Source organism: Anolis carolinensis, chromosome 5 (genome assembly GCF_035594765.1).
Source record: "Anolis carolinensis isolate JA03-04 chromosome 5, rAnoCar3.1.pri, whole genome shotgun sequence".
Classification (NCBI taxonomy): Eukaryota; Metazoa; Chordata; class Lepidosauria; order Squamata; family Dactyloidae; genus Anolis; species Anolis carolinensis.
Genome location: NC_085845.1, coordinates 178,544,846 through 178,572,146, shown reverse-complemented (window position 1 = coordinate 178,572,146; position 27,301 = coordinate 178,544,846). Strand labels below are relative to the sequence as shown.

General features: G+C 38.0%; 1 protein-coding gene across 1 annotated transcript in view; it reads right to left on the bottom strand.

Moving 5' to 3' along the window:
* The window catches only part of nuak1 (NUAK family kinase 1), a 63,811-nt gene that overhangs the window by 17,761 nt on the left and 18,749 nt on the right, over positions 1-27,301 (bottom strand). The window contains exon 2 of the mRNA XM_003220888.4: positions 12,797-12,917. Coding sequence (XP_003220936.2) covers positions 12,797-12,917 — 121 coding nt within the window. The remainder of the gene's footprint in view (positions 1-12,796; positions 12,918-27,301) is intronic.

Here is a 27,301-nt window from a genome sequence, read left to right as displayed (position 1 = left end):
GTGTGTGTCCTAAAATAAATAAATACTCTCAAATAATCATTTATTATTTGATCACTTTTCAATTGGTTTCATCACTACAGAACATCTTAACTTTTTCTCTGTCCACAATATTCATTGGATACCTAAGGAGGGAAATCGTCCATAGGATAAGAACATTGCTTTTTCACTTCTGCATGCATTCAGTGTCACTTCATTCACACAGAGAGAAGCCTTGCAGAAGTAAGATTATGTTTGGCAGGTCTTTTGAGTTAATGAGATTATCCTAAACTGATATAAGTAATCTTACTTCAACTGGTGCACTGCCTTAAAGTTATCCCCAATGCACATTTTAAGAGTGGTAAATACACAGGGAGGAGGTCTCAAAACTAAAACTGGAGTTTCATTCCGAGTTGTCATAAATCCCTTCACACTTTATCACTGTTGTATGAGACATAGTACTGATATGTTTTCCATCCTGTGTGTCTGTGTGTTTAAAAGAGTGGGGAGAGTGATAGGAAGCAGCCAGATAAACACTAGCTGCTGTTGACTTGTCCATCCCATTACAGCTTATGAGGCCCTGATGCGTTCCAGTGATTTCACCCTCATTAACAATGAACTTTGGAGACCATGGGAGCTGTTTATGGATGAATTACATTGCAGCATCCAAATATGATAGGCTGAAATTCTCTAGGATTGAGTTAACATTATTAAAATAGCCTTAGTTCTTACATAACAAGAATGGCTCGTATAATAGCAATTACACAGTTTCTAACAAGCCAGTATTGAAATGTTGCATAGGTGCATAAAAATAATTTAATTTTTGGAATGACAAACTGGTACAGTGTCCAACATAATTTTAATAAAGTATTATATTTATATAACAAAACGTATGGATATATTTTGTTATATATTTATATAATGAACTCTTACTAGATGCTACAAATGATTTATCATGCTTAGATCAAAGCTTTCCAAACACTTCATGTTGGGGACACACTTTTTGCAACACAATAATTCAGTTTTACCAAATGGTAAAATGAACCCCTTATAAGAGATATAGATAAAGGTAAAGATTTTCCCCTGACATTAAGTACAGTCATGTCCGACTCTGGGGGTGGGTGCTCATCTCCATTTCTAAGCTGAAGAGCCGGCATTGTCCGTAGACACCTCCAAGGTCATGTGGCAAAAATGACTGCATAGAGCACTGTTACCTTCCTGCCGGGGCAGCACCTATTGATACACTCACATTTGCATGTTTTCGAACTGCTCGTTTGGTAGAAGCTGGGGCTAACAGCGGGAGCTCATCCTGCTCCCCGGATTCGAACTGGCGACCTTTTGGTTAGCAAATTCAGGAGCTCAGCGGTTTAACCCACTTGTAGGGGGAGCACAACATATTTCATGAAACCCTCATTTATATACTTCAATACAGTATATGATTTATTATTTATATCAAATGGACTCAGTATGTTCATGGGACACACCTACACACTGCAGTTGACACTCTAATTGTGTAGTGACACACTTTGGAAAGCTCTGCTTTAGATGTATCAGGAAATGACACAATTCATGACAAAGACAATACCAAGGCAGGCAACATCACAGTTAGATTGTTTCAGTAAAGGAAGCCATGGCCCTGAGTCTTCATGACCTGAGCAAATTATTCACTTTGGTTCACAAAGGTCTACCACTCATAAGACTGCTGTGAGTCAATGCTGACTTGACAGCGAAGACAAAATAACAAAATATATGAACAGGCTGGTAGGCCCCAAAATTTTACAAGTGCACTCTCTTTTCTACTGGAATAAATCATTCATTTATTTAAGTGCCTTGAGATGTTTCAAATATGGTATAATTTAACAACATACTAGCAACTGCCTTAAATTTAATTAGATTATTTATGCATGCTATAACTAGTTGATTGGGGAAAACCTTCCAAGATTTTGAAGATATGCCTTTCTAGGCCCTGATATCTGATCCTTCAATTGGTGACAATAAGAAATGGACTTGTAAAGTGGTTGATCTACCACAGAACTCAAGTCTCTCCACCACAAATCCATGTCTGGAGAAACAGACATTATGTAACATCAGTTCTCTTAGACACTATCATCTGAGCATGAAATGGCATATCTTCATAACACTGCATTGAGGGAAGTGTTGCTATCCCCAGAAATAGGGTATTTGCAATATTATTGATTATTATCAATAATATTGATAATATTATCCTAATAATTAGCCTAATAAATACTCTTCCCTATTAAGACCTACATTTTAAGCTGACTACTTGATTTACATTGTATTCCTACTGCACTTGATTTATGACCTGACAAGTCTAATGCAGGTTATTCTAAAGCTGGACCAACTTTTAAAGTAGTTCTGTAAAGTTGCTGCCACCACCTACTATGCAAAAAAAAAAAAAAAACCAAATTGAATCATAACATTTAATGGAAATGCTAGACAAAGAAATGCTAACCTTAACTAAGGGGTCATCTTCAGAGTGTCACTGACTTTGACGTATGGCAGATGGTTTGAAATGGGTGTTTTATGAATCCTGCCAGCTCCTTTTCCCTGGAGCCCTATAAGTTCTTACAAAACTCTCTTTCATAGAGGTATTTCACTGACTATGTATCTTCCAGAGTGGAATTTTGATTTTACAGTGACTGCAAAAAAAGTTAAGACAGGTGTATAATCCCCATTCTCTTGAAATTAAATCTTTACAGAGAGCTAAAACCAGGAATCTATAGTTGTGCATGTAGTTATCCATTATTACACACTACCAATACAGCAGTGTGTGACTGGTCCAGTTTAGGGAGATACACGATCCCTTCCAAGGAAACTTGGTGGGTCACAGCCCACTGCCAGAAAGCAATTCTGCCATGTTTTCAGCCTTCTCTGGGCCATTTTGTTTTTCATTGTGTGCTCTTCCCAATGGGTTGCGCTGATGTGTTTTGGAACATACCAAGATATACAATGTCATTTTGGCTAATTTTGACTTTTTAAAAATATTTATTTTCTGTCCGATGAAGGTTCAGGGAACTTTTGGAGAGTCTGGAAAAGCAAACTGTTGTGATTTGGACACATTCTGGATGGATTGGGGCAATAAATCATGTGAAAATCAACATATTTTTAAAATAGTTGGAGAATGGGGGACACACTTGGGTATCCCAAGAGGTGTAAATGGTCCACACTTTGCCTATGTCTTTTCTAACTCAGCCCCCTATGCATTCCAAAAACTGATTATGCAAAAGAGATATGGGAAAGGATAGGGTGTTATGTTCCATGTGTTATGCTGGAAACATCAGATTGAGTTTAGGAAACCAGAAAAAAGTGTTTATATTCAGACACTCAATATATTTGCTTACACCCCTTAAATTCAAAAAGCAAATATTCTGATTTGGGGCACATATTTCCCTTTTGTTCCTTGTTTCTAGACAGCTAATTTAAACTTTGTGCTTTGGTATGAGATTTTATTTAAAAATCGAAATCTGGAAGGATTTCAGTTCTCGTTACCAAAGATGTGCCTGAGCTAAAGAACATTTTGTAACACCATCTTTCTCACACCATTATTCTCCATCATAGCCTGTGCTGCTATCATAATAACTCCTGAGTGCAATCTGTCTACTTTGCTATATTTAGAAGGCTTGAAATGATGAGCTCAGTTTCTATTCAGGGGACTTTATTAGCACAGAGACTTCCTTCCCTATCTGCTTGTTCCGAGTTCTCGAATTCACAGCACCCTGTGAAGCATGATGATCATCTTAAAATATTCTTGCTCATCAAAAAAGAATAACATTTTGTAAGCATGCTGAAAAAAAGGTTTATCCATTATTAATGCAAAAATATGAAGTGTACGTGCTCTCTACTAGTAGAAGCACATACTCCTAGAAGAAGCAAATTAAAAAAAAACACATTGTCTTGCCTATCTTTTAAAAAAAGATATTTATATATATATATATCAGCTGTTTGCTTCTATTCAGCTACGACAGAAAGTAAACACACATCTCAATTTATTTTGATGTTGTACTAAAAGGTATAAATGTACAGTATTTTAATGGAGATCCACCTTGAGAACTGATTGCTTCCCGTTTACATGTAACCCCAGGATAAGAATTTTAGTTTGTTGTTTTAAGAGAGGCAGCCAATCCCTTCACATTGGAACCATCTGAATTCTCCTCGTGCCTTTGCTCTATATCAGAGCAATCTTCTAAATTAGTTCCAGTGTGTTGACATTCCTTCCATCTGGTGTCTTTCCATAAAGTGGTATTTTTATTACCCTCCTTACAGCAGTAGACAGAAGTACCTTTGCAACCATACAAAGTGCTCTTTTATTAAAGGTCAGCCAAATCAGAGCAGAAAGTGAGTTTGTCTTTAATTTTAAGAACCAGGGTAAAGTAACCTTTCCATTCACTAAAATATCTAAAGCAGCTCTTTGGTTAAAGGAGAAATAATTATTCTAAAATACATTTGAATACTTGAAACCATTCTTAAGATGCAAGTCTACTGGATTTTTATCTACTCACATTTCTGTGGGAAATATTTACCCACCCTCTTAATTTATTTGCATAGATATTTAGGCTATTCAATATCAACTGCATTTCCAGATTTTAAGTGTTGCATAAAGGTTTTCCTCTGACATTAAGTCTAGTCGTGTTCGACTCTGGGGATTGGTGCTCATCTCCATTTCTAAGCCAAAGAGCCAGTGTTGTCCATAGACACCTCCAAGGTCATGTGGCCGGCATGACTACATGGAGCGCCGTTACCTTCTCGCCTGAGCGATACCTATTGATCTACTCACATTTGCATGTTTTCGAATTGGCAGAAGCTGGGGCTAACAGCGGGAGCTCACCCTGCTCCGTGGGTTCAAACCACTGACCTTTCAGTCAGCAAGTTCAGCAGCTCAATGCTTTAACACACTGTGCCACCAGGAGCTATATACTAAGTGTTATATATTAAGCGTTATATACTAAGAGGGAAAACAATCTGCTTCGTAACCATATACCACACTATAAAACATTTCAGGTTAGAAATTTTTAACAATGGGTTACTCTTTAAACAGAGTAAAGTGTAAATAAATGTTTTGGCATTTACATGATTTATACTAGTATTTTGGATTATGATGGAACTCATAAAATTGCTACATTTGTGAAAATTTAATTCTATTTAATTGTATTTAATTGTTTTTGAGAACTCTTCAGAAATAACATGTGCTTGGCTGTGGCCTCTTTTTTTGTGTGAAAATCAGGAATCATCTCAACTAGATACTATGAAGTGTAAAACACACATACTCATCTCTCTGAGTATCAGTTATGACTGAGTCCAAAGTCTGAAAGAAAGTGTATAATACAATCATATCGCTGCTAGATGAAAACTCCAAATGTGCAGCTATGTTTTAATGCACACATAAGAGATAAAATTTCACTAAAAATAGCTTCTCTTCTTACAGTGAGGCAGTGACCATGTTGTTTCTGCTCATAAAACTATATTTAATTCATAAAGATTTATGAGTCCTCAGGTTCTTGGATATGACAAGCTGATCTACGATACATGCACTCAGTATCTCACGTATCCTTAATTTCCTTCTAGGGGCATCATTGTAGGACTTTCCATAAGATGTCAACATTGAATTTAGTACAATAATCAAATGAATAAAAACAAATCATGAGATTGGTCCAGATCATTTCAACATTTACAAGCATGTCACAGAGACGTACAATCTCAGCAGAACATGACAGTAGCCCAGGAATGCGCAAACTTCAGCCCTCCCGGTGTTTTGGACTTCAACTCACACAGCCAGTAGGCTGTTAGGAATTGTGGGAGTTGAAGTACAAAACACCGGGAGGGCCAAAGTTTGTTCATGCCTGCAGTAGCCCTTCTGAACAAATCTTACCAAGAATACCCTATGATAGAGTTGCTTTAGGATTGCCATAAAAGAGAAATGACATGAAGGCACACAACAACCACCACAAAAATGTTACATTTGCTCCCAGCCAGTAGCTCCTAGGAAAACTCTGTATTATAATTTATAATAATTTTCATATAAATTATTAAAATAATATATTAAAAAGACAATAAAAGCTGACATAAAAGGTTTGGGTGATGGATTAGGACTCTGGGAGACCAAGGTTCAAATCTTGTAGTCACCATAAATCAGAAATGACACAACAACAGATATATTGTTCTCTTAGTAAAAGCAACAAAAAAATGAGGCAAATCAAAAAGCTCCCCATATATTTAGGATTTTTGTTGCATTTATATGAACATTTCAAACCTGCAGACATCAGTGAAAAGACTACTGACTTAGGCTATTCTGGGTGGAATCTGTATGGATCTTCAATTCTGAAAATCCAGGATAGCAATGTGGGCAATTAAGTTCAATGAACCATTTTCATATATATTTCCATAATCAGTATAGGATTTTAATATGCATATTCAATTCATGGGAGACTAGATTTCACATTTTTTTTAAAAAAAAACCCTGCTAATTGAAATGCAATTATGTCCCACAGCAAACGTATATTCCTTTGATGTCAACATTTTAATTAATGTCTCATCTCTCTTCTATTATGTATCCAAAGGCAATTTACAGAATCCCAGTCTCCTACTAAGGCACCAATCAGACCGAGTGCCATTTTAATGAGGCCGCTGCAATATAAATCTTTTAATCTTGCTCCAGAGCTTATATGTGTCTTATATCTTTTATTGTATTATATAACTTGTGAAAAAAGTATTTTAAACCTTTGACAGATTTTCTCCTAATACAATGGAACGATAGAGGACATTTCCTCAACTGAAACTGTTCATCTAATATTATGCTACTTACAAGTACTATACTGCTTCCAAATAGATTTGCAAGCGACGGATCCTCCTTTCTTCCATACATCCCCACATGCTTCTGTTTTCTTGCCACTGAATACTCATTAAGGAGGAAAAGAGTATGTCTGCATCGTGTCTTCTAATTGGTAGTTTCATAAGCCATTCATCTGGAAACAACCTGAGCTTATATAACTTTACTGGTAGGGAGGTATATGGATAAGCATGTTCAGGTGATATTCTATTCAGGTTTTCCCTGCATAAAAATTGCCAGACATGACATTTTTTGGCATTAGATTACATTTTACTCCCTAAAGATTCAAGTGTTGAACACAGAATTTTGGGAGAGGAAAGGTTTTGGAGCGGAAAGGCTTTTGTTTTTTATTCATGCCCTGAAATTTGGAACACTTCTGGAAAAGTCAGCTTAATCCACCCAGTCCTCAAAAATTACTTGAAAGCCGTTTCCTTCCAGCTGCAGTCAAAAGGCTGCCAATTACAGTCCTGTGGAGAGGATGGAATTTCTTCTGACTCCAAACTGGGGGTTGGCTTCTTTCAGATAATACCGGAGATAAATCCATTTTGATCAAGTTACAGAAAGAATTCTGAAACTAAAAGGCCTGTTTACATACATGTAGATTTGGCTACCATTGAAAACGGGTGGTTTGTGTTGACACTGAGTTGACAAATGCAGAGGTTAATCACCTTTAGCCAAACAAGGTCAAAAGGATACCAAAACATGGATCCTGTTTACTAGAAACACGTGTTTCAAATCCTGATAGAAAGGCCTTTCCATGAAAGAATTGGGCTCACACCAAAAGGAAAATTTAATGCACCCATTAACCATTGGTCTCCAATCTTCCCAGAGGGAAGACCAACCTCCAATCTGACATTTCAATAAGAGATTCATTATTACTGCTGCATCACATATGAGATTTCCCCCTTTAATTTTTTCTCCTGCCCTTTTCATTTTTCTTTGTTATTTTCCTTTCCCAAACCCATATTACTTCAAAATTAAAGGATAATTTATTATTGTGATGATAGTACAGTAGAGTCTCACTTATCCAACATAAACGGGCCGGCAGAACGTTGGATAAGCAAATATGTTGGATAATAAGGAGGCATTAAGGAAAAGCCTATTAAACATCAAATTAGATTATGATTTTACAAATGAAGCACCAAAACATCATGTTAGACAACAAATTTGGCAGAAAAAGTAGTTCAATACGCAGTAATGCTATGTAGTAATTACTGTATTTATGAATTTAGCACCAAAATATCATGATGTATTGAAAACATTGACTACAAAAATGCGTTGGATAATCCAGAACGTTGGATAAGCGAGTGTTGGATAAGTGAGACTCTACTGTACTGATGCCATTAATGTGATTCTATATAACTTTCCAAGCATAGAGATGTGAGAGTTTCATTGCTGAATTAATACTTGACATTGAGCTCTTAAATAAATCTGATTGCAAATCAAGCCTGAACAAAGCAGATGACTAAACTGAGAATGTCATACTTCTGACATATGAGATAACGTGACTCATTAGATTAGACTCATTCCTATTGCTTTCCACTTTATGGAGCAGATGATACTGCTCCATAAAGTGCAAAGCAATAGGAAAAAGTAAGGCTACATTATGGATATATTGATTAAGTGAAGGGACCCACAGTCCTGAGTTGGTAATACAGTAGAGTCTCACTTATCCAACATAAACGGGCCGGCAGAACGTTGGATAAGTGAATATGTTGGATAATAAGGAGGGATCAAGGAAAAGTCTATTAAACATCCAATTAGTTTATGATTTTACAAGTTAAGCACCAAAACATCATGTTATACAACAAATTTGACAGAAAACGTAGTTCAATATGCAGTAATGCTATGTAGTAATTACTGTATTTACGAATTTAACATCAAAATATCACGATGTATTGAAAACATTGACTACAAAAATGCGTTGGATAATCCAGAATGTTGGATAAGTGAGACTCTACTGTATATGATCATGATAATTGATCCTATTCCTATTCACGATGGTTGCCACTAGCTGAATTCAGCTTCACAGCAAAACAAAAACAAAAAAACCAATAAATATAACTCTGAGAAGGGTTTGGGGGAATGTTTTAGGAATAACATTCTTGCCAATCCAGGAGCTGGGTTCAGAGAAAGGCATTTTTTAGTAATTATCTCTTTCCATGACCCCCTACTTAGGGACAGAAGTGACAAGTGCCCTGTAAGTATTATATTCGGTCTAGCTCCACATTTGTTCCACGCAATGGCTTCAATAAAGTATAAAAGAACAGGAACACAGAAGAGAAACATTTCCTTCAAAACTGTGTCATCCTGTATAGCAGTGGTTCTCAACCTGCGGGTCCCCAGATGTTTTGGCCTTCAACTCCCAAAAATTCTAACAGCTGGTAAACTGGCTGGGATATCTGGGAGTTGTAGGCCAAAACATCTGGGGGGCCAAAGGTTAAGAACCACTGCTGTATAGGTTCCTGTAGATTAAATTCAATAACACCATTTTCAAAGTATAGTGATGCAAGATCTTCAGTGCCAGACACCAAACCATAATGCTTAAATACAATAGAGGAATGTTTCTCAAACTGTGCTCCTCCTGGTGCTTTGGACTTCAACTCCCAGAAATCCCAGCAAGTTTATCACCTGTTAGGAATTGTGGGAGCTGAAGTCCAAAACATCTGGAAGAGCACAGTTTGAGAACCATTGGTCTAGAGGCATTGGATCCCATCCGTTCTGGGAAACTAAGCAGGATCAGAACTGGCTAGTACTTGAATGTGAGATTACCAATGAATACTAGGCACTGCAGGCTCTATTTCAGAGGAAGAAACTGGCAAAACCACTTTGGAGCATTCCTTACCTAAGAAAATTCTATGAATTTTATGGGATTGTTGTAAGTCAACAAGTGAGAGAGACCTGGAAAAAATATAGCATTTCCAGCTTTTCATATGTGACTCCTTTGTTTTTCCTAATTAGCATCATGCAATAACATTTCAGTCTGCTTCTTCAGGGCATATGAACAAATCAGACTGCTGATAATCCTTAGATAATTCCTTTATTTCTGAAAGTACAATCAGGCCAAGATCCAACAGAAGTTGACCATAAAGTCATGATCGAGGATCTAGTGATTTTTAAAGAGAAATCTTCTCTAGACCCTCAAGTGCAATTCTAAGGCCAACGTCCAGTGTAAGTTATGGATAGAGTAGTGGTAGAAAACTTAGGAAGGTGTTCTCTCAGGTTAACAATAGCTGTTATTTTATTCGGGGGTTTCACTTTTGTGGGTGTCCTGTGCCCCTAACCCCAGGAAATGTGGAGGGCACACTGTTTAAGCAAAGAACTGCTCTGCACTAATGGCAGTCACACATCTGATACAGAGGAATTAGCAAGAAAAGAGTTTGTAATACCAGAGTGTAATATCAGTTGTGCAATTCTTTACAGCCCAGCCCACTGCAGAGTTTAGCTCACCACTGAAAATCAATAGGCTTAGGCATGTCTAATTCTGCTGAGGCAATGGCTGCTAAGTAGTTTAACTGTTCTAGTGAAGAACAACAACAACAGGCAAGACAAAAGTTTTCAAGAGACAGATTTCTGGAAGTCTCGGCCCACATTCTGAATATTTGCGCCATTTGCAATGCAGATGCTGACACAGCAGTCCTCACTTTCTCTGTTCCCAAATCCTGCTAAGATTTTCCTTAATAAAAGAGTCTGATACTCATCTCCTTTCAACTTTCAGCAGAAAATGCTTTTGAATAACTCGGTATGTGATACTGTAACACTATTCCAAGTCATTCCTTTTTTTTTCAAAATCATGTATATCAGCTCTAGGAATGGAATTTCCATTAAGGCCACGAGTTTTAACTACTTTAATTGGTAGATTTACCAACTAAAGCTTTAACTGAAGACAAAGATCAGTCCCCCCCAGCAAAAATGGATCAGGGATCTAACAGAAAAACACAACTTTATAGAGGCCCTAATCCATATCCAGCTGCATGTTGCATGTGCTATAGTTTATTAAAGTGCAACAGAAAGATTTTTCCTATTTACATCTAGACTCAGAAAACAGTTCCCATCGTGGAGGGGGGAATAAAAATGTGGAAGCTAACATTTTCTTTTAGCAATTAATTGCAATTAAATAAGAGTTGATATAAGATGCTGGAATGGGAATAGTCATGGACTACTAGTGCCTCCATCAACTACAGTCCAGCACCTTACCTCTTGTGCCATCTGCACTCTGGTCTCTTGACAAGCCTAGAAGATTAAGCTCTAGAGAGCAAGCAATACATAGGCTGCGTTAATCTGATTATATTCAGCCGGGTAACCCAGGCTGAATATAATCAACAGGCTGCACAGGTCAGCCTCTATCCATTTGCCCAGTAAAACTGAACCTCAGTACCTCCTCCAAGCAGTTCATCAACAAGAGTAGCAGTGCTGAGACTGCTTTCTGGATTTGGGCTTTCTTCTATTCCCTTGGATCGTGACCCCCTTTCCCAAAACATATTCTTCATATTGGCAGTAACTCTATCTATGTTACTATCTTCTGACCAGCTTCCACCTTCCCTGCATTTCAACACTGAATGCAGATCCTTTCAGAGACTCTTACACTGATGCTGTGAGAGTTGTTCTAGGAGTTTAAATTATAGATATTAAATGCACTCAAAATGTGGAAGTTCACATACAGTCATTCTTTGCATGGTTCCTACTTTTAATTTCCTTACTTCTTTAGAGCATGGATTTTTATCAGGTTTGGCTTGGGAGGCTACTGACATTCATTTTGTATAAAGCCACACATATTAGCACAACCACAGGTGATTGCGTGCATAAAGAGATTAGTGAACCAAGACAGCAATTATCCCCTGTCTATTGTACTCATCCTCTAGAAAGTTTGACAAGGCACGGTTCTCTAAGGTTCCCTGGTACTCTGTGGTGGACTATCATGGTCTTGCTTTCCACCAAAATGTTGGCAGATACTTTTTCTTCACTGTATGTATAAAGGATATGGTCTTCACCTAAACTTTCACCTTGATATGCCAGCCTTCATTTTCTCTCAGATCTTTACAAAGTTACCTTTTGAATTGCCAGTAGTCAACCTGGTTGGAAAATTCTATAAGTTACAGTCTAAAAAAGAAGACTTTTTCAAGATATGCTGACTAGGCCTGATGAACATTGCAATCCAACTACTTCTAAAGGGCAACAAGATGCATACGCTTATTTATTTTATTTATTTACATCACTTTTACCCCGCCTTTCTCTCCAAGGAGACTGGCATGAGATCACCCCATTTGCCTATGAGAGAATGAGTTTTTGGCACATGTTCCTCTAATGCAGTGGTTCTCAACCTGAGGTCTCCAGATGTTTTTTGCCTTCAACTCCCAGAAATTCTAACAGCTGGTAAATGGGCTGAGATTTCTGGGAGTTGTAGGCCAAAAACATCTGGAGATCCCAGGTTGAGAACTACTTCTCTAATGCAACAGCGTGCATGGTTCCAACAATGTTTGGCAGAACCATTTCCTGGCTGAGTCTTCCTAGGAAAGCTGTCACTGTAAATAACTACTTTCCAATAAGGTGTTATCATTAACAACCATCTGCTGCATTTCCTCCAAATCAAAAGTACAGTAGTCTGGAAATATTTTAAAATTGAGAACAACTAGTGATGATTTCCACAATACGATCTCACTCACACTCTTGTGTAGCTCCTTGAGAAGTTGGTAACAAAGCAAAGCAAACACGGAGTTTGTTTTCGGAGGATTTCCATAGTCCACAATGGTCTGGAATATGTTACCATATCATCTTGGTTGGCTTTGAAGTGTCTGCGGGTATATCAGTAACAGGGTACTGATACAAAAACAGCTGTAAGGTTAACCCCATAAGCAACTTTCCATACAAGTAAATAGAAGATAAATGTTCAGAGTCACATCAGTGTAAAAGGTTATGAGAAATTTAGAACTGAATGAAAAAATGGTATAGATGATGAAAATAACACCAGGCACTAACCTTCGTAAATAGTGATGATATGAGGATGGCTGAGAGATGACATGATCTCAATCTCCCGTCTGATGTGAACCATATCTTGTTCATCCTTAATTTTGTCCTTACGAATGGATTTTATTGCAACCTATAAATTCAGGAAATTGAGCATTACTCTTAGAATTAAGCAGATGAAAGTAATCCATTAGGAGAGTTCAGAAAATAAATACAGATGTTAGATGCTGGCAAAACATGGAATGAACAAAATAAAGCTTTTCCTTTTTATTGCATTATAGAAAACGTAATTGATCTAGCAGGAACTAGCAGTACTATGAGATCTTTATTTGTTCATTTTCATACAGAGTGCATTCTAATGCACATAAAAAATGTTTGGGATTCCAAATTATATTAAAGTGCTGTCAGTAATGGCAACACCTTTAAGCCAAGCTCTCGACCCAATCCATCATTCTAAGCGTTCTTTCAAGATAGATGCTAATCACACATGATTATTTGCAATGCATTCGCTCCAAATGTTGATGCAGCATAATAAATATAAGAGACCTATTTTGAAAGTAAGGGTATTGTATAGTCAATACAAGTTCCAATTCATATACAGAAGTGGAAATTACAAAAACTAATGCCACTTGTCAAAATAGCTAGAAAAAAATAACGTATGTAGATAAAATTGCTAACTCATACCCAATATAAATCAATTGTTTAAGTATATATGTGTTATTCTTGGGCTACTCAAAGCAATTGCCATTCAAAAAGTTGTGCCATCAATTTACAAAGTACAGATCAGTTATACCTAGTTTAAAACTAACAAAAAGTATCAAGAAAGCATTAGCTGCTTTTAGAAAGTGCAGCTAATGCAGAAGAATGTATCATTCGGGGCATGGAATGGGGCTTTTTAGTCCATGCTTATCACTATCTTAGTATCTGACCTGCTTGGACTCCTGGTTTGTTTTAAGCTTAGTGTCAAATGCCAATTATCACCTTTAAATACCTAATCAGTTCTGGTCTGGAATATTTAAACGACTGCCTTTTTCCCACATGCTCATTCAGAACTGTGAGATTGCGTACAGATTTGTGTCTTTAGACTAGTTTAGAATGGCATTGAACTACAGTATATGGTTTATAAGATTTTCTAGGATTCTGTGGAGACATCAACAGATTTCTGCAGTGAAAGAATATTAATATACTCATGTAGGTAATTGCCATTCTTTCCTTGTAACATTTCATTGAGGCACTCATGCACATCAGTAACAGACTGGAGAACAGTGAATGAAATGAGAAATGTGGTACATTCTACACACAATTCCCAAATTAATTTTAGGAATACTTCCAATTACACTAGAACTGAGTAGGATCAAAGAATAAAAGGAAATAAATTGGGACATTTCTAGTTCAGTGAAGCAGACATTACTAGCATTTATCAACTTTCTACTGTTGTCTCCTTCACTATAAAAGTTGTTCACAAGTCTTGCGTGGCAAGATTCAATTTTTTGGTTACTTTCCAAAGCACTATGTACATTAGGGACCTCATCACTCCTCCTTCTATGAGGAGTTGTGTGTACATCCAACTCCTCAGAGATCAATTTCTCTGTGCTAGCGGCATGTTGCTGCACAGAACCCCACCGGAAGTAGACCTGCATCATCTGATGGACTCCGTGCTGGCAGTGCAGAGAAGTGCAGAGAAGCACAGAGAAGACGCTTCTCGACTTCCATGTGATGAAGTCAAAAATGTGAAATACATTTTAAAGGAAAAATTGCAATGAACCAGCATGTCTGGTACTGAACATGCTGCTCTGCTCATCCCAGGCTCAACACAGCCAAGATATTCAAAGATATGGCCATGATAGATGGTATCAAGGACTGGGCTTTAGAATAGCAGGATAAAGGACTGGCTGCAATAAATCTTGTCAGTTGAGAAGTTGAGAGTTCGAGGTTGGCAGTTCAAAGCCTGGGTCAGGGTGAGCTCCTGACCTTTAGCCCAGCTTCCACCTACCTAGCAGTTCGAAAGCAAAATGTGAGTAGATAAATAGGGATCGCTTAAAAGCAGGGAGGTATTAAGGCACCCATAAGGAAATGCTGACAATTCGATCAAAAGGAGGAAGTTACGAAAAAAGCTCTTCGGCAGGGAGCTGCAGCAACAGCACCCCCTGTGGCCGGAACCAAGCACAAGCCTCCAAGAAGCCGAAGATGGGAAAATCCTATATACCTCTATCTATGTTTACTTGTCTGTCTTGTCTGTGTATAAAAACAACATTGAATGTTTGCCCCATATGTATGTTCCGTAATCTGCCCTGAGTCCCCTTCAGGGTGGGAAGGGCGGAATATAAATGCTGTAAATAATGAATAAATAAGAATCAGTACACCTGGCATCTTGTAACACCTTTGAGACAAACTGACAGAAGGAAGTGTGCAGCATAAGCTTTTATAGACTGGGTCTACTTCATCAGATCGAGGATGTATCTGACGTATCCAGATCAAATGTACCTGTAAAAACATCTTTCTCTTGGTTAGTCTCAGAGGTGCTCCAAGATTATTTTGCATAAAACAGGAGAAAAAGAGAAAATATTACTCTGTACTTATAGTACAAGATGAAACTGAAAATAGTTTGTTTTCAGTTTCAACTGAAAATAATTTTTATTTTTGCTATGCTTATTTTTGTATTGTATACCGGCATCGAATTTGCCAGATTGTGAGCCACCCTGAGTCCCTTCGGGTGAGAAGGGCGGCATATAAATGATGGAAATAAATAAATAAATAAATAAATAAATAAATAAATAAATAGTTATTTCCATCATCATTGTTCTTTGAACACTGCATCTCCATGCCCAGCACAGCTCTTATGCAATCACTCAATAACCATATCCTTCCTGCATCCTTCCTTAATCATGTGCGTAGACATCTTTCCAAATGGAACAGTGGGAACAGAGGAAACAATAGAGATGAACTTGCATCACAAAATCACAGTCTAAAACCCACATGGGAACTTGTGTTGCCAGTGAGAGACAAGCATATAAATGCTCATGAAGACTGTAACAGGCAATACAATGAAATATAAACCAGCACATATTTATCTATATATACAGCCTCGAACACATTTTGTTTTAAAATGTAAAATGTCAAAACACAAAGATTTCCTGATTGAAACCAAATGACCTGACAGATGCCAAGCATCACTATGGTATAAGGCAAATCTTTCTTTGCTTGATAACAGATATAATTCTTGTTCAGATCCATTGCTGTTTATGTATTCCACAGCACTATTGTACAATTGCATTATTTTCCAGTAAACTTTACCATCAGTTTACATGGATCCAAAAACTGTTCCTGGTATTTGAAAAATTGCTGATTTATAGTACTTCTCAACATCTCTGTTATATTGGAAGACAAATCTATACAGAACTTCCAGAACAGTTGGACACTGCTTTCATTGTGTTTGAAAAAAATAAAAAGGATTGGCTCTTAACAGGTTTTGACAATTAAAATAAACCCCCTTTTATAGTTCTACTTCAGTTTGGAAAGTTAACAATATAAATGGTAAATGTCAGATAAAACAAAGTATATAGTTAAGGATGGTTTCTAATCTTTATTTAGTTATCCTGGAGTGACAACAGGGAGTCAATTAAATAGAATGTATAAAAGGATAAGGTGCAATCACAAGAATTGCAAATATATGTATTATATATGTTTATCTAATTCTTAACATCAATATTAAAAAACATGACCATGTGATGCCTTTTTATGTGTATTTGCTCCAGATGAAATCAACTGTAAATAATATGATTAAAAGCTTAAATAAAGCTTAAATTGAAAAATACTTCACAACATCAGAACAATACTAGATACAGAATAACAAAAATGCATAAAATGATAATACTGTAATCCACACAAAAAATGATCAGGAAAAACCGGCACTCAACTGCTCTGAGTCCCCATTGGGGAGATAGGGCAGGATATAAATAAAGTTTGTTGTTGTTGTTGTTGTTGTTGTTGTTGTTGTTGTAAGACTATTTTCTTCTTTAGAAAGGCTACCTTCCTTTCATTCCATGAGAAACTGGCTAAACACCTACCAGTACCACCCTATTTCTACTATAGCAAGAAATAAGAAAAAAGCATGGCATTTCCATGACCCTGAATAGTCTAAACTGGAAGGCATCCCTATATTCTTCTTCTTGTAGCATACCTTTGGCTTAAAGGATCAACACAATGTAATTTTAGTCACAGTAAGAAAGAGGAACAAATGCCTAAGTAATTCCAAAACGATGGAAATCAGCATCCACTGGCAGAAAAGCCAGCTTTTTCTTTCTCTCTCCCATTATTCCCTGGGAGAGGCTGCAAATGCATATATGCGCTGCATGAAAGAAGGATGTGGGTGGCTTTTGGAACCAAACATACATTCCTGGGGAAAAAAATAAATATAGACATTGATAAAAATATGCTTAGTCTGAAACAGCCCCGCACTTGGCTCTCAGAAAGAATGTTAAAAGGACGTTATTGTCAAACACATAAGGGAGCAAATTCTTCACCATCTAGGGTCAGTGAGGGAACCACACCATCTAGAAAAGGGAAAGCAATGTTTCTGGATCTTGACCCTATTTGACAAATACTACAAAGTAACATAAATTGGATACTACAACCCTTTCCCCAAAAATCCTGAGTACAAAATGTGAACTACATATCCACATAAATGTTAATTAACAAACCTTTTGAAGTCTTCTCTAATGCCGTTTGGCTATGGTCCTAGGTCTCATTAAGAGTCACTTCATGCTGTTTCTTTATAAATTGCAAAGCTATATGCTTTATTTATTTATTTATTTAAAAATAAAGAGCAACCAGGCTGCCCTTCTGTTCACAAGGCTCCCAATGTTACTCACACAAAACCAGTTGCAATGAAATCAATAAAAGCACAACAGGCCTAAAAACACTCTTTCAGAAATTTCATTATGCACTGGAAACAACCAGCCAAATAAATAGGACTTTTCTGTGGCACTAAGGGAATGTTTTCTGGAAAGATGCACATATTAGGTGAGACAGCAAAGAAAGCCTTCTCTACCAATATTCCCTATGTAATTTCAGAAATGTGCTTCAATCTAAGGCCACAACTACAAGGCTAAAATGAAGGCTCACAACTCAGTTGCTGTGGAGAGTCTGCACAATGCACAGCTGGATTTGCAGCGCAATTTTTATACCCAGCCATTAATCCATTTCACTGGAATAGGATTTACTCTGCACCTTTCTGAAAGCCTGGGGGGATCTCACAGTTTTGGAGGTGTGGACAGCTGGGCTGAATCCATCCTAATCCACTGTCCATGCCACCAATGGACCCATCACTCTGTTGCTCTCAGCAAGCAGCTCCATCCCAAAGGCTCACTGACAATATTGTATGTCTGGTAATAATAAACCAAGGCACTGAGCCATGTCACCAGAAACGCAACATCATCTTCGGGCCTCTGGGAGAGAGCTCTTGCTGCTGGTGATGCAGTGATTGTGGCTTTAATGCATCTTCGACCCAAATGGCTGTGTTGATGTCCAAAGGGCTTTGGGGATGCTCCTAGGCTGCATCAGAATAGTAACGGAGCCCTTTAACCTAGATTTATTTAATAGGTGTACATGTATGTCTCCACAGTCTCCACAGGCAGCAGCATGTACCATGGACAATCATCTCCACCTTACTGTATTGTATTGTATGGTAACCAGGTCACCTCTGTTCAGAAGGGGAGACAGTTGGTGCCACATGCCACAGCTTGGACATTCAATGACATGATTAAATCTATCTACATTCCCAGACTTATGAAAGGTTAAGAAGAATAAGCAAATTCACAATCTCCTAACTTTCATAGTCCAAACAGTTAACTTTCACCAACAAGATGAGGCAAACACATTAAGAATGTAACACTCTACAATGTAAACACACTCTATAATAAGCCCAAGCTATTTTCATGGATAACTGGCAACAAGAGAGTAGGTTGCCTATGATCTTCTATAACTCAAAATCCCCACCTGGATACTATAGCATAGTGCCTGAAAAAACTGGGAGCAACAAAGTCGACCTTCAATTTGTCACCACTGAAGAAGTTGTCCTAGGCAATCAGCCACAGTTTCCCAGCTACAACCCTAACTCCACTTCTGCATTCTGAAGATTACTGGCTTATTTTAGCTGGTGAGGATCACAAAAGAAATGTCCGTGCAGCACTCTGAACACTCAAGAGCACTATATAAATGTCAAGCAATATTATTGTACAGAGGTGCACAGTGGCACCCATACCATAATAAAATAAAATGATGTCACTTGGGTGCCAATCATGATTTCTTATTTCATATGCTTTGAGAAAACCTGCCAAGTGAAATGAACAACAGAAAGCTGTAAAATCAGTCCACAGCTGAGGATTTCAATCTGCTACTCAAAATAATTTTGTATTGAGATCTTTACAAATATTCACCTACTAGTCTAATAGTTGTTCTTCAGCGTAACAATGAGATCCATTTTATTACAGTATCACAGAAATAAAGGCCTCTTTTATACACACTATAAATACCACAGACAGAGTTCTGTTTATGAATGAATTTCAAACACAGCTTTGTTCACAAAAATATGAAGAATCTTTTAAAATTTGTTTATACTTTTTGTAGTAGGGGTTCTGTGGCCTCCATTTGTTTACATCTCAGCTATGGGATGGATGCCAAAAATTATGTAATATGAGCCTGAAATGTACATAGCTATTATCTTACTTGAGAATGACCTCATGCAAGATTGTTTCTTCATCAAGCTTACTTCTTTCTTGGAGAGAAAGAAGTTTTAGTTTTACTGGTTACAATCACTTATTTAAAAGTGGACACAACTTTGGCAAGAAATCATTATTGGGATCTTGCATCATCAATGTAACTCTGACAACAGTTCTTTTGTTGTAACTACATCTGATGATGCAATTCTCCAAAAAAAATCTACATTTGCAGCCTGGCAACACACTGACCAAGCATTTCTGGGACATTGCAAACTAGGGTGCTGAGGAACAATGCCTGCAGCACAGTTGAGGAAATCTCTCTAACTATCTGGTCTCAACCAGAAAAATGTGGCAGATATCATTTCCCAGCACCCAGATCTCCAAGGTCTCAGAAATGCTTCTGTTAGGGTTTGGCCTGATTTTAAAGCTGGGTTTTGGGGTTCACATTAAGTCATTCCCCACCATAAATGCAAAACCTTAGCAGTTACATCTGGGGTTTCTATCCTTCATCACTTCCTTGTACTTTTTCTCCTTCCTCTCCTACTTATGATATGTCACATCTAGGCTCAAGCTGCATTTCAAGAATTAACTTTCACCAATTTCTATTTAGTCCTTTCTAATTATTATTCAGGAACTTTAGTCAAAATGTTAAAAGTCCTCCAGCAATATTATACTACTTAAGCATTAGGATCGCTTGATTGGCATTCAATCCGGGTCCTGCAAAAAAGCGCTGTGTTGCTTGACAGCAGCTATCTTAGTTAGTTCCAGTATAACACAAAGAGACAGCCATGGAGAGGTACATTTCATTTCAGGAAAGACTGGGTTAATTTAAACTGATCTGGGGAGTGGGAATGAAAAATCCTTGGTAATGCCAAGAGTTCCCTGGGAATACTATGGAATGGGGAAAATGTCATGTAGATGTCCAAAATAAAATCGGTTTGTACAGGAACATAACCTCAAACTTTCAGAGAATTTTTTTTGTCAGGGAAGGCTAAATGTGACTGCTAAACCTCAATCTGTAAAGGGTGCCCTAAAGCAATTCTTGATCGTATGGGATAACACACCTAGAAAAAACTAATGACATCATCCAAACTTCATGATCAAACAACTTCCTAAATGGTTGATCATAGTCTTAAAAGCCTTTTCTGATTAAAAGTAACCAGCCTTCAGATGCTGGAGGACTGCAAGTTCTATAATCCATAATAGTATAACACTGGTCTAACCAAATTGTATTTTTGGGCAGATTAGGGTGGTTTATCAATGAGGCAAGCTCTACCTATTCAACCTTATTGGGACTTGAAATATTATTTTTATTTTTATTATTCCCTTCAGAAAGAAAAATGTCCACGAGGGTGTGTTAAACCATATGATGTCTCAATCTAGCCTACTTCATGCTATGCGGTAAATATAAAGCACAACAATCTATATATATAAAATGATAAAGTTGTTTGCGCAGTGACTATAACAACAAAACTAAACATCCCAGAAATACGAAATTTGGCAACATAATGCAAAAGGCTTGCCTCCAGGTTACAACAACACAACCACACCACAAAACCACAATCCAGACCCACAAAACTCACAACAACGCATCATGCGATAACAACACAACTAAATGCCCCAGAAATACAAAACTTGGCAACACAATGCAAAAGCCTTGCCTCCCAGTTGTAACAACACAACCACACCACAAAACCACACAGGACCCACAAAACTCACAACAACGCATCGTGACTATAACAACACAACTAAACGCCCCAGAAATACGAAACTTGGCAACACAACACAAAAGCCTTCCCTCCAGGTTGTAACAACACAACCACACCACAAAACCACAATCCGGACCCACAAAACTCACAACAATGCATTGTGACTATAACAACACAACTAAACGCCCCAGAAATACAAAACTTGACAACACAACACAAAAGCTTTTTCTCCCGGTTGTAACAACACAACTACACCACAAAACCACAATTCGGACACACAAAACTCACAACAACGCATCGTGACTATAACACAACTAAACGCCCCAGAAATACAAAATTTGACAACACAACGCAAAAGCCTTGCCTCCCAGTTGTAAGAACACAACCACAACACAAAACCACAATCCGGACCCACAAAACTCACAACAACGCATCATGACTATAACAACACAACTAAACGCCCCAGAAATACGAAACTTGGCAACACAACACAAAATATTCCCTCCCGATTGTAACAACACAACCACACCACAAAACCACAATCCGGACCCACAAAACTCACAACAGTGCATCGTGACTATAACAACACAACTAAATGCCCCAGAAATACAAAACTTGGCACACAACTAAACGTCCCAGAAATACAAAATTTGACAACACAACACAAGAGCCTTTTCTCCCGATTGTAACAACACAACCACACCACAAAACCACAATCCAGACCCACAAAACTCACAACAACGCATCGTGACTATAACACAACAAAACGCCCCAGAAATACAAAATTTGACAACAAAACGCAAAAGCCTTGCCTCCCAGTTGTCAGAACACAACCACAACACAAAACCACAATCCGGACCCACAAAACTCACAACAACGCATCATGACTATAACAACACAACTAAACGCCCCAGAAATACAAAACTTGGCAAAACAATGCAAAAGCCTTGCCTCCCGGTTGTAACAACACAACCACACCACAAAACCACACCGGACCCACAAAACTCACAACAACGCATCATGACTATAACAACACAACTAAACGCCCCAGAAATACGAAACTTGGCAACACAACACAAAAGCATTCCTTCCCGATTGTAACAACACAACCACACCACAAAACCACAATCCGGACCCACAAAACTCACAACAATGCATCGTGACTATAACAACACAGCTAAACGCCCCAGAAATACAAAACTTCGCAACACAACACAAAAGCCTTGCCTCTCAGTTGTAACAACACAACCACACCACAAAACCACAATCCAGACCCACAAAACTCACAACAACGCATTGTGACTATAACAAATACAACATTTGACAACACAACTCATCCACCTCCCCAATCCCTACATTCACACTTGGCCTCCAAAAAAACAATTACAATAATAACAATGACAACAACAACAACAATAAGAATCAACACCATCACAAGCAAGAAACAGCCAGGCACTGAGGCTGAGAGGCCAGTCAGTGCTAAACTGGGCCTCCAAAAAACAATACAGTAGCATCTAACTTATCCAACCTTCATAATCACTACAACAACAATAATAATAAACACCTACACAGGCAAAAAAAAAAGACTATTGTACCACAATAAAAATATAAACCGCACTCAGCAGAATCAGACATTACAATTAACAACAAACCAAAGACAACAGGGATCTCAAGCAATTATCAATCAACACAAAAATTGAAGAAGGTAACAGACTTCAAATACTACTACTAATGTGAGTATAAAGAAGGGTGGAGGTCACAGCATCAATACAACCTAATGTAGACTGACCAACACCACCAGACTAAGCCACAGCAACGCGTGGCCGGGCACAGCTAGTATATATATAAAAGAGTAATGAAATTTTGGCCTAGGACAAAGCAACAAAACTACACATGCCAGAAACACTAAACTTGGCAGCACAACCCCTCATCCATGCCTCTACGTTCCTACAACAAAAAGAAAAGATAAATAAAGTCCTAATTAGAGGGAGAGGAATAATTGTTTTTATCCAATTGCTGCCAGTTAGAAGGCTAAGCTCCGCCCACTTGGTCTCCTAGCAAGCCCAGGGGACAGGCAGAGTTAGGCCTCACTTAGGCTTCTTCCAAACTGCCTATAAAATACAGATTATCTGATTTGAACTGGCACTGATTTGAATATGGCAGTGTAGACTCAAGGCCCTTCCACACAGCTATATAACCCATTTATAATGGACTTAATGTAAGGTAAAACCTTTACCCTTTACCTTAACTACCACCAATTCCTCAATACTTTATTTCCCATACCACCAGACTTTCCCACAGCAATGCGTGGCTGGGCACAGCTAGTCTCATATATATTGCTTTTGAAAGAAAAGTGTTGGAACAACAACAGGTGAATTTTGGACAGATTATGTATCTCCTGGTAATTTTAATTTTTGAACTGCAATACTATGATATGATTTCTTTGTAACAGAGATGTTGGGCATTCTGATTGTATTCCACACTTGTTATGTTTTTATTTATAGCTATAAAGAATTTGCATAGTTATGAATATTACATGGCTAGCTCAAGGCAGTTGATGCACATTTGGTGATATCATAGTATGATATGTTCCTTTCTTTTTATGGACTTTCCATCTTACAGGCCAGAAGTAAAGAAAACTTAACCTTGAAGACACTGGAAAAATTTTCTTCATTTTTCTGACACCCTATCCAACTGGTAGTATTTAGTCATGGATTTTAATCCAATATGATTTGTGATTAAAACATAAGAGATGTAATCCAAGGCAACTACAATATGTGTTTGCAAAGAGAGAGGCTGGAATGAGGAAAAAGAATGTAACAATATAATCCCATGATGGAATAAAACACAATATTGTCATTGGGCAATGTAATAAAACATACCAGACACTGGGATTAAAAGGAAATCATTATAACAGTTTCTTCATCACATATGGATATTTATTCCCATGTGTATGGGTCTACTGGTGCCCCTCACCCACATTTGGTTCCTTCATTAGTTTATGTAACACATATGTAGTCATCCTGGCTATATAATGCCTATGTCAAATCAATCAATATATGAAAGTTCTGAGGTGAAGAAGATGAAGATTTCTTGATGAAGAAAGGTGAGGCTTTGAGAGTCAAGGCTGGGACTGTTCAGCTGCCTGAAAATGTTTACTGTTCAGATCCTCTAAGCCAGATCATCTCCATGGCAATACAGCCTCAGAAAGAATCATGCAGCTAAAGTCAAATTGATTATTTATAAGTGACCTAATCTCATTGTTTAGAGCAATCACCAGGGATGTTTCTTCAGTGTTTCACACCAAGTAAACAGTGTGGTAATTTGTACCCAGCGCAATCCTGCTGTTTTAAAACCACTCGGTCCTGCCCATCAGATTTCCTCTTCTTTTATTTTTCAGCTGTGTAATGAAGACGCTTACTGTATTTTAGCAACTTGTCACCATATAGTACAATAATATACTGTATACTCTTATAATAAAGTTTGTTTCAACCAAAGCAGGAAGAAGTGTGCTATGAGGCTGAGTGGCAGAGAGAAGTACCTATCTATCCAAATGAGCTATGGATATAAGGAGCCATGGTGGCGCAATGGGTTAAACCCTTATGCCAGCTGGACTGCTGACCTAAAGGTTGAGTTGCTGACCTGAAGGTTGCCGGTTTGAAGCTGAGAGACAGAGTGAACTCCCATCAGTCAGATCTAGCTTGAGGGGACATGTAAGAAGTCTCTCAGCAGGATGAGCAACTTCTCTGTAGACGGCCAATTCTCTCATACCAGAAGCAACTTGCAGTATGTTCTCAAGTCACTTCTGATATGATTTTTAAAGAGTTATGGATGTATGGAAGGGTCGCAATGTGAGAGAAAGTGAAGGGAAAAGGGGAGGATGAGGAATGTGTAGAAGGGAAGAATGAAAGGAGGAAAAACTCAAGGGAAAGAGGCAAATGACAAATATGGGAAAAGGTGGGAAGGAAAAAGAAAATATGGGGAGAGTAGGGTAAGGAGGGCTCAACAGTGCTGATCTCAGATATTTGGTTGCCTAAGGTGAAGAATATGATGGTGTCCTTTCTCATTCCATGTAGAAAAGCCAATGTGGTAGCAGCAACTGAATCTTTCCTCCACTGTGGGGATGTGAGAGCACCTTTCATCATATGTGAAGGCAGCATCCTAGTTTAAGGGATGTAGGGGAAGTCTTCAAGCACGTCCTCCTTTTTCTCCATTTACCTTATTGCTACTGCATTTTAAACATCTACCAGCTAAGCATCTGCCTCAGTTTGCCTAATGTTAGGGCCAGCCAGGAGGAGAGAAAGAAATTGCTGTCTCCAAACACTTTGGTGAAGAGGGAAGGAATGGCTCTCAGTAAGGAAAAAGAGAAGGTGGCAGTAAATAATTAAATAAAAAATAGGAAAAGAGAGAAGATCAGTAAATGAGGACGATATCACATTAGATTTTTAAAGCAAGTGCCTCCACTTTGTGACTGCCTCCTGCAGAATTCTAGGAAATTCCTTTGGAATTCCCAGCTAGAGAGGCCTTTAGTTTCCTTAAACTACATTTCCCGGAATTCTGCAGGAGGCAACCACATACACAATCGCAAAGCGGAAGCACCCGCTCCAAAACATTAATGTGATATTATCCTTGGTCAAATGGGACATGATCGGTTCTTGAATATTTGACCCATTCATCTTTTCCTATGTTCTTCTTTGTTGTAACTTAGACTGAAAGTAGGAATGAGGAGGAAGGAGATCAGGACAATGAAAGAGGGAGATATGTTGCACAAGATCTCTAGGCAAAGCAGAAAGATCACTATGAAATCAGAGACTACAAGAGTGTAGTGGTGGGGAACTGAAGGGACAGGAGAGAGAAAATCTATATATTTGCTGAAGTCATTCCTCCTGGAATTTTCTTTTATAATAGATACAATGCCTTAAAAACACCCAATGAAATCATCATGTAGAACACAAAGGAACATCGATGACTATCTAGTTTAGTATTCAACTTCTTTAGGTCACATAAAAAAGATGTGTTTCCTAAAACTAAGCTTGATTTACAGCCACTGTGTCACCGCTTGTGAAAAGGAAAAGGAAATGGGAGAAACCTCTCCTCTCAGACACCAAATGGTATGTAATACATGATAAATGTCAAACCCATGTTTTATCTGCATAAGCTGATATATTGTGCGCTTCTCCTGAGAACTAGGATGTGTTTCAGTTTTGCATTGCCAATTTGCCTGGCTGTAAGGAACATTATCTTATCAACACTGGTGACTCAGCAACAGAAGAGGAATTAGGGACTGAATAAGGAGACTTTCATCCTCGCTATTATGCACAAATTGAAAAGCCAAACTGTGAAGTCAAACCAAGCAATAAAAATAATGGATTCATGTTTCGCTTACATAAGCCGAAAGATGGGAGTATATATGCAACACCCTTCCTACCCTCTGTTCTCACCTTTATGGGGCTACAGGATTTGTATGCGTATTTCCTGAACACTGTACCGCTTGCCAGAATTACATCCTCTCATTGTTTAGTATTTGCCATATACTGCTGTGTGAATGGAGGTTGGCATTTCTCTCCCCCCCCCCCCCCCCATAGAACATCCTCTTGAGTTGACTAATAATACTGTAATTTAGCATTTAGAATGAAAGCAATTATATGTTAACTTTTAAAGATAACTCCACTTGATGTTTCAGTTGATTCCAAGTAACTCTATTAGGACAGAGCCTTATCTTTAAAAAAAAACCCTATCAAGATACAAAACAGACCAATTGTACTGCATCAGAGCATTGGTCCATCTATCCTGGTATCATCAACTCTGACTAGTAATAGTTCTTCAGGTTTCAGGCAGGATTTATGTAAATAATTCATGAAAATAGTATGTAAATAAACATGAGTTCTTCTAGTACATATGATAGATTCTCAGTGAACAATAAGCACCTAATCCATTCCGTCAAACTCTAATCACTGGCTGAAATTCAACAGCAGTCTTCAGTCTGTGATTGTTTTATCCTAATTTATGGCATATAAATTTGGAAGCCTGAGGCCAGCTCCCTGTAGACAAAGCAATGCTATATACATCAACACAAAAGTATTTAGTAA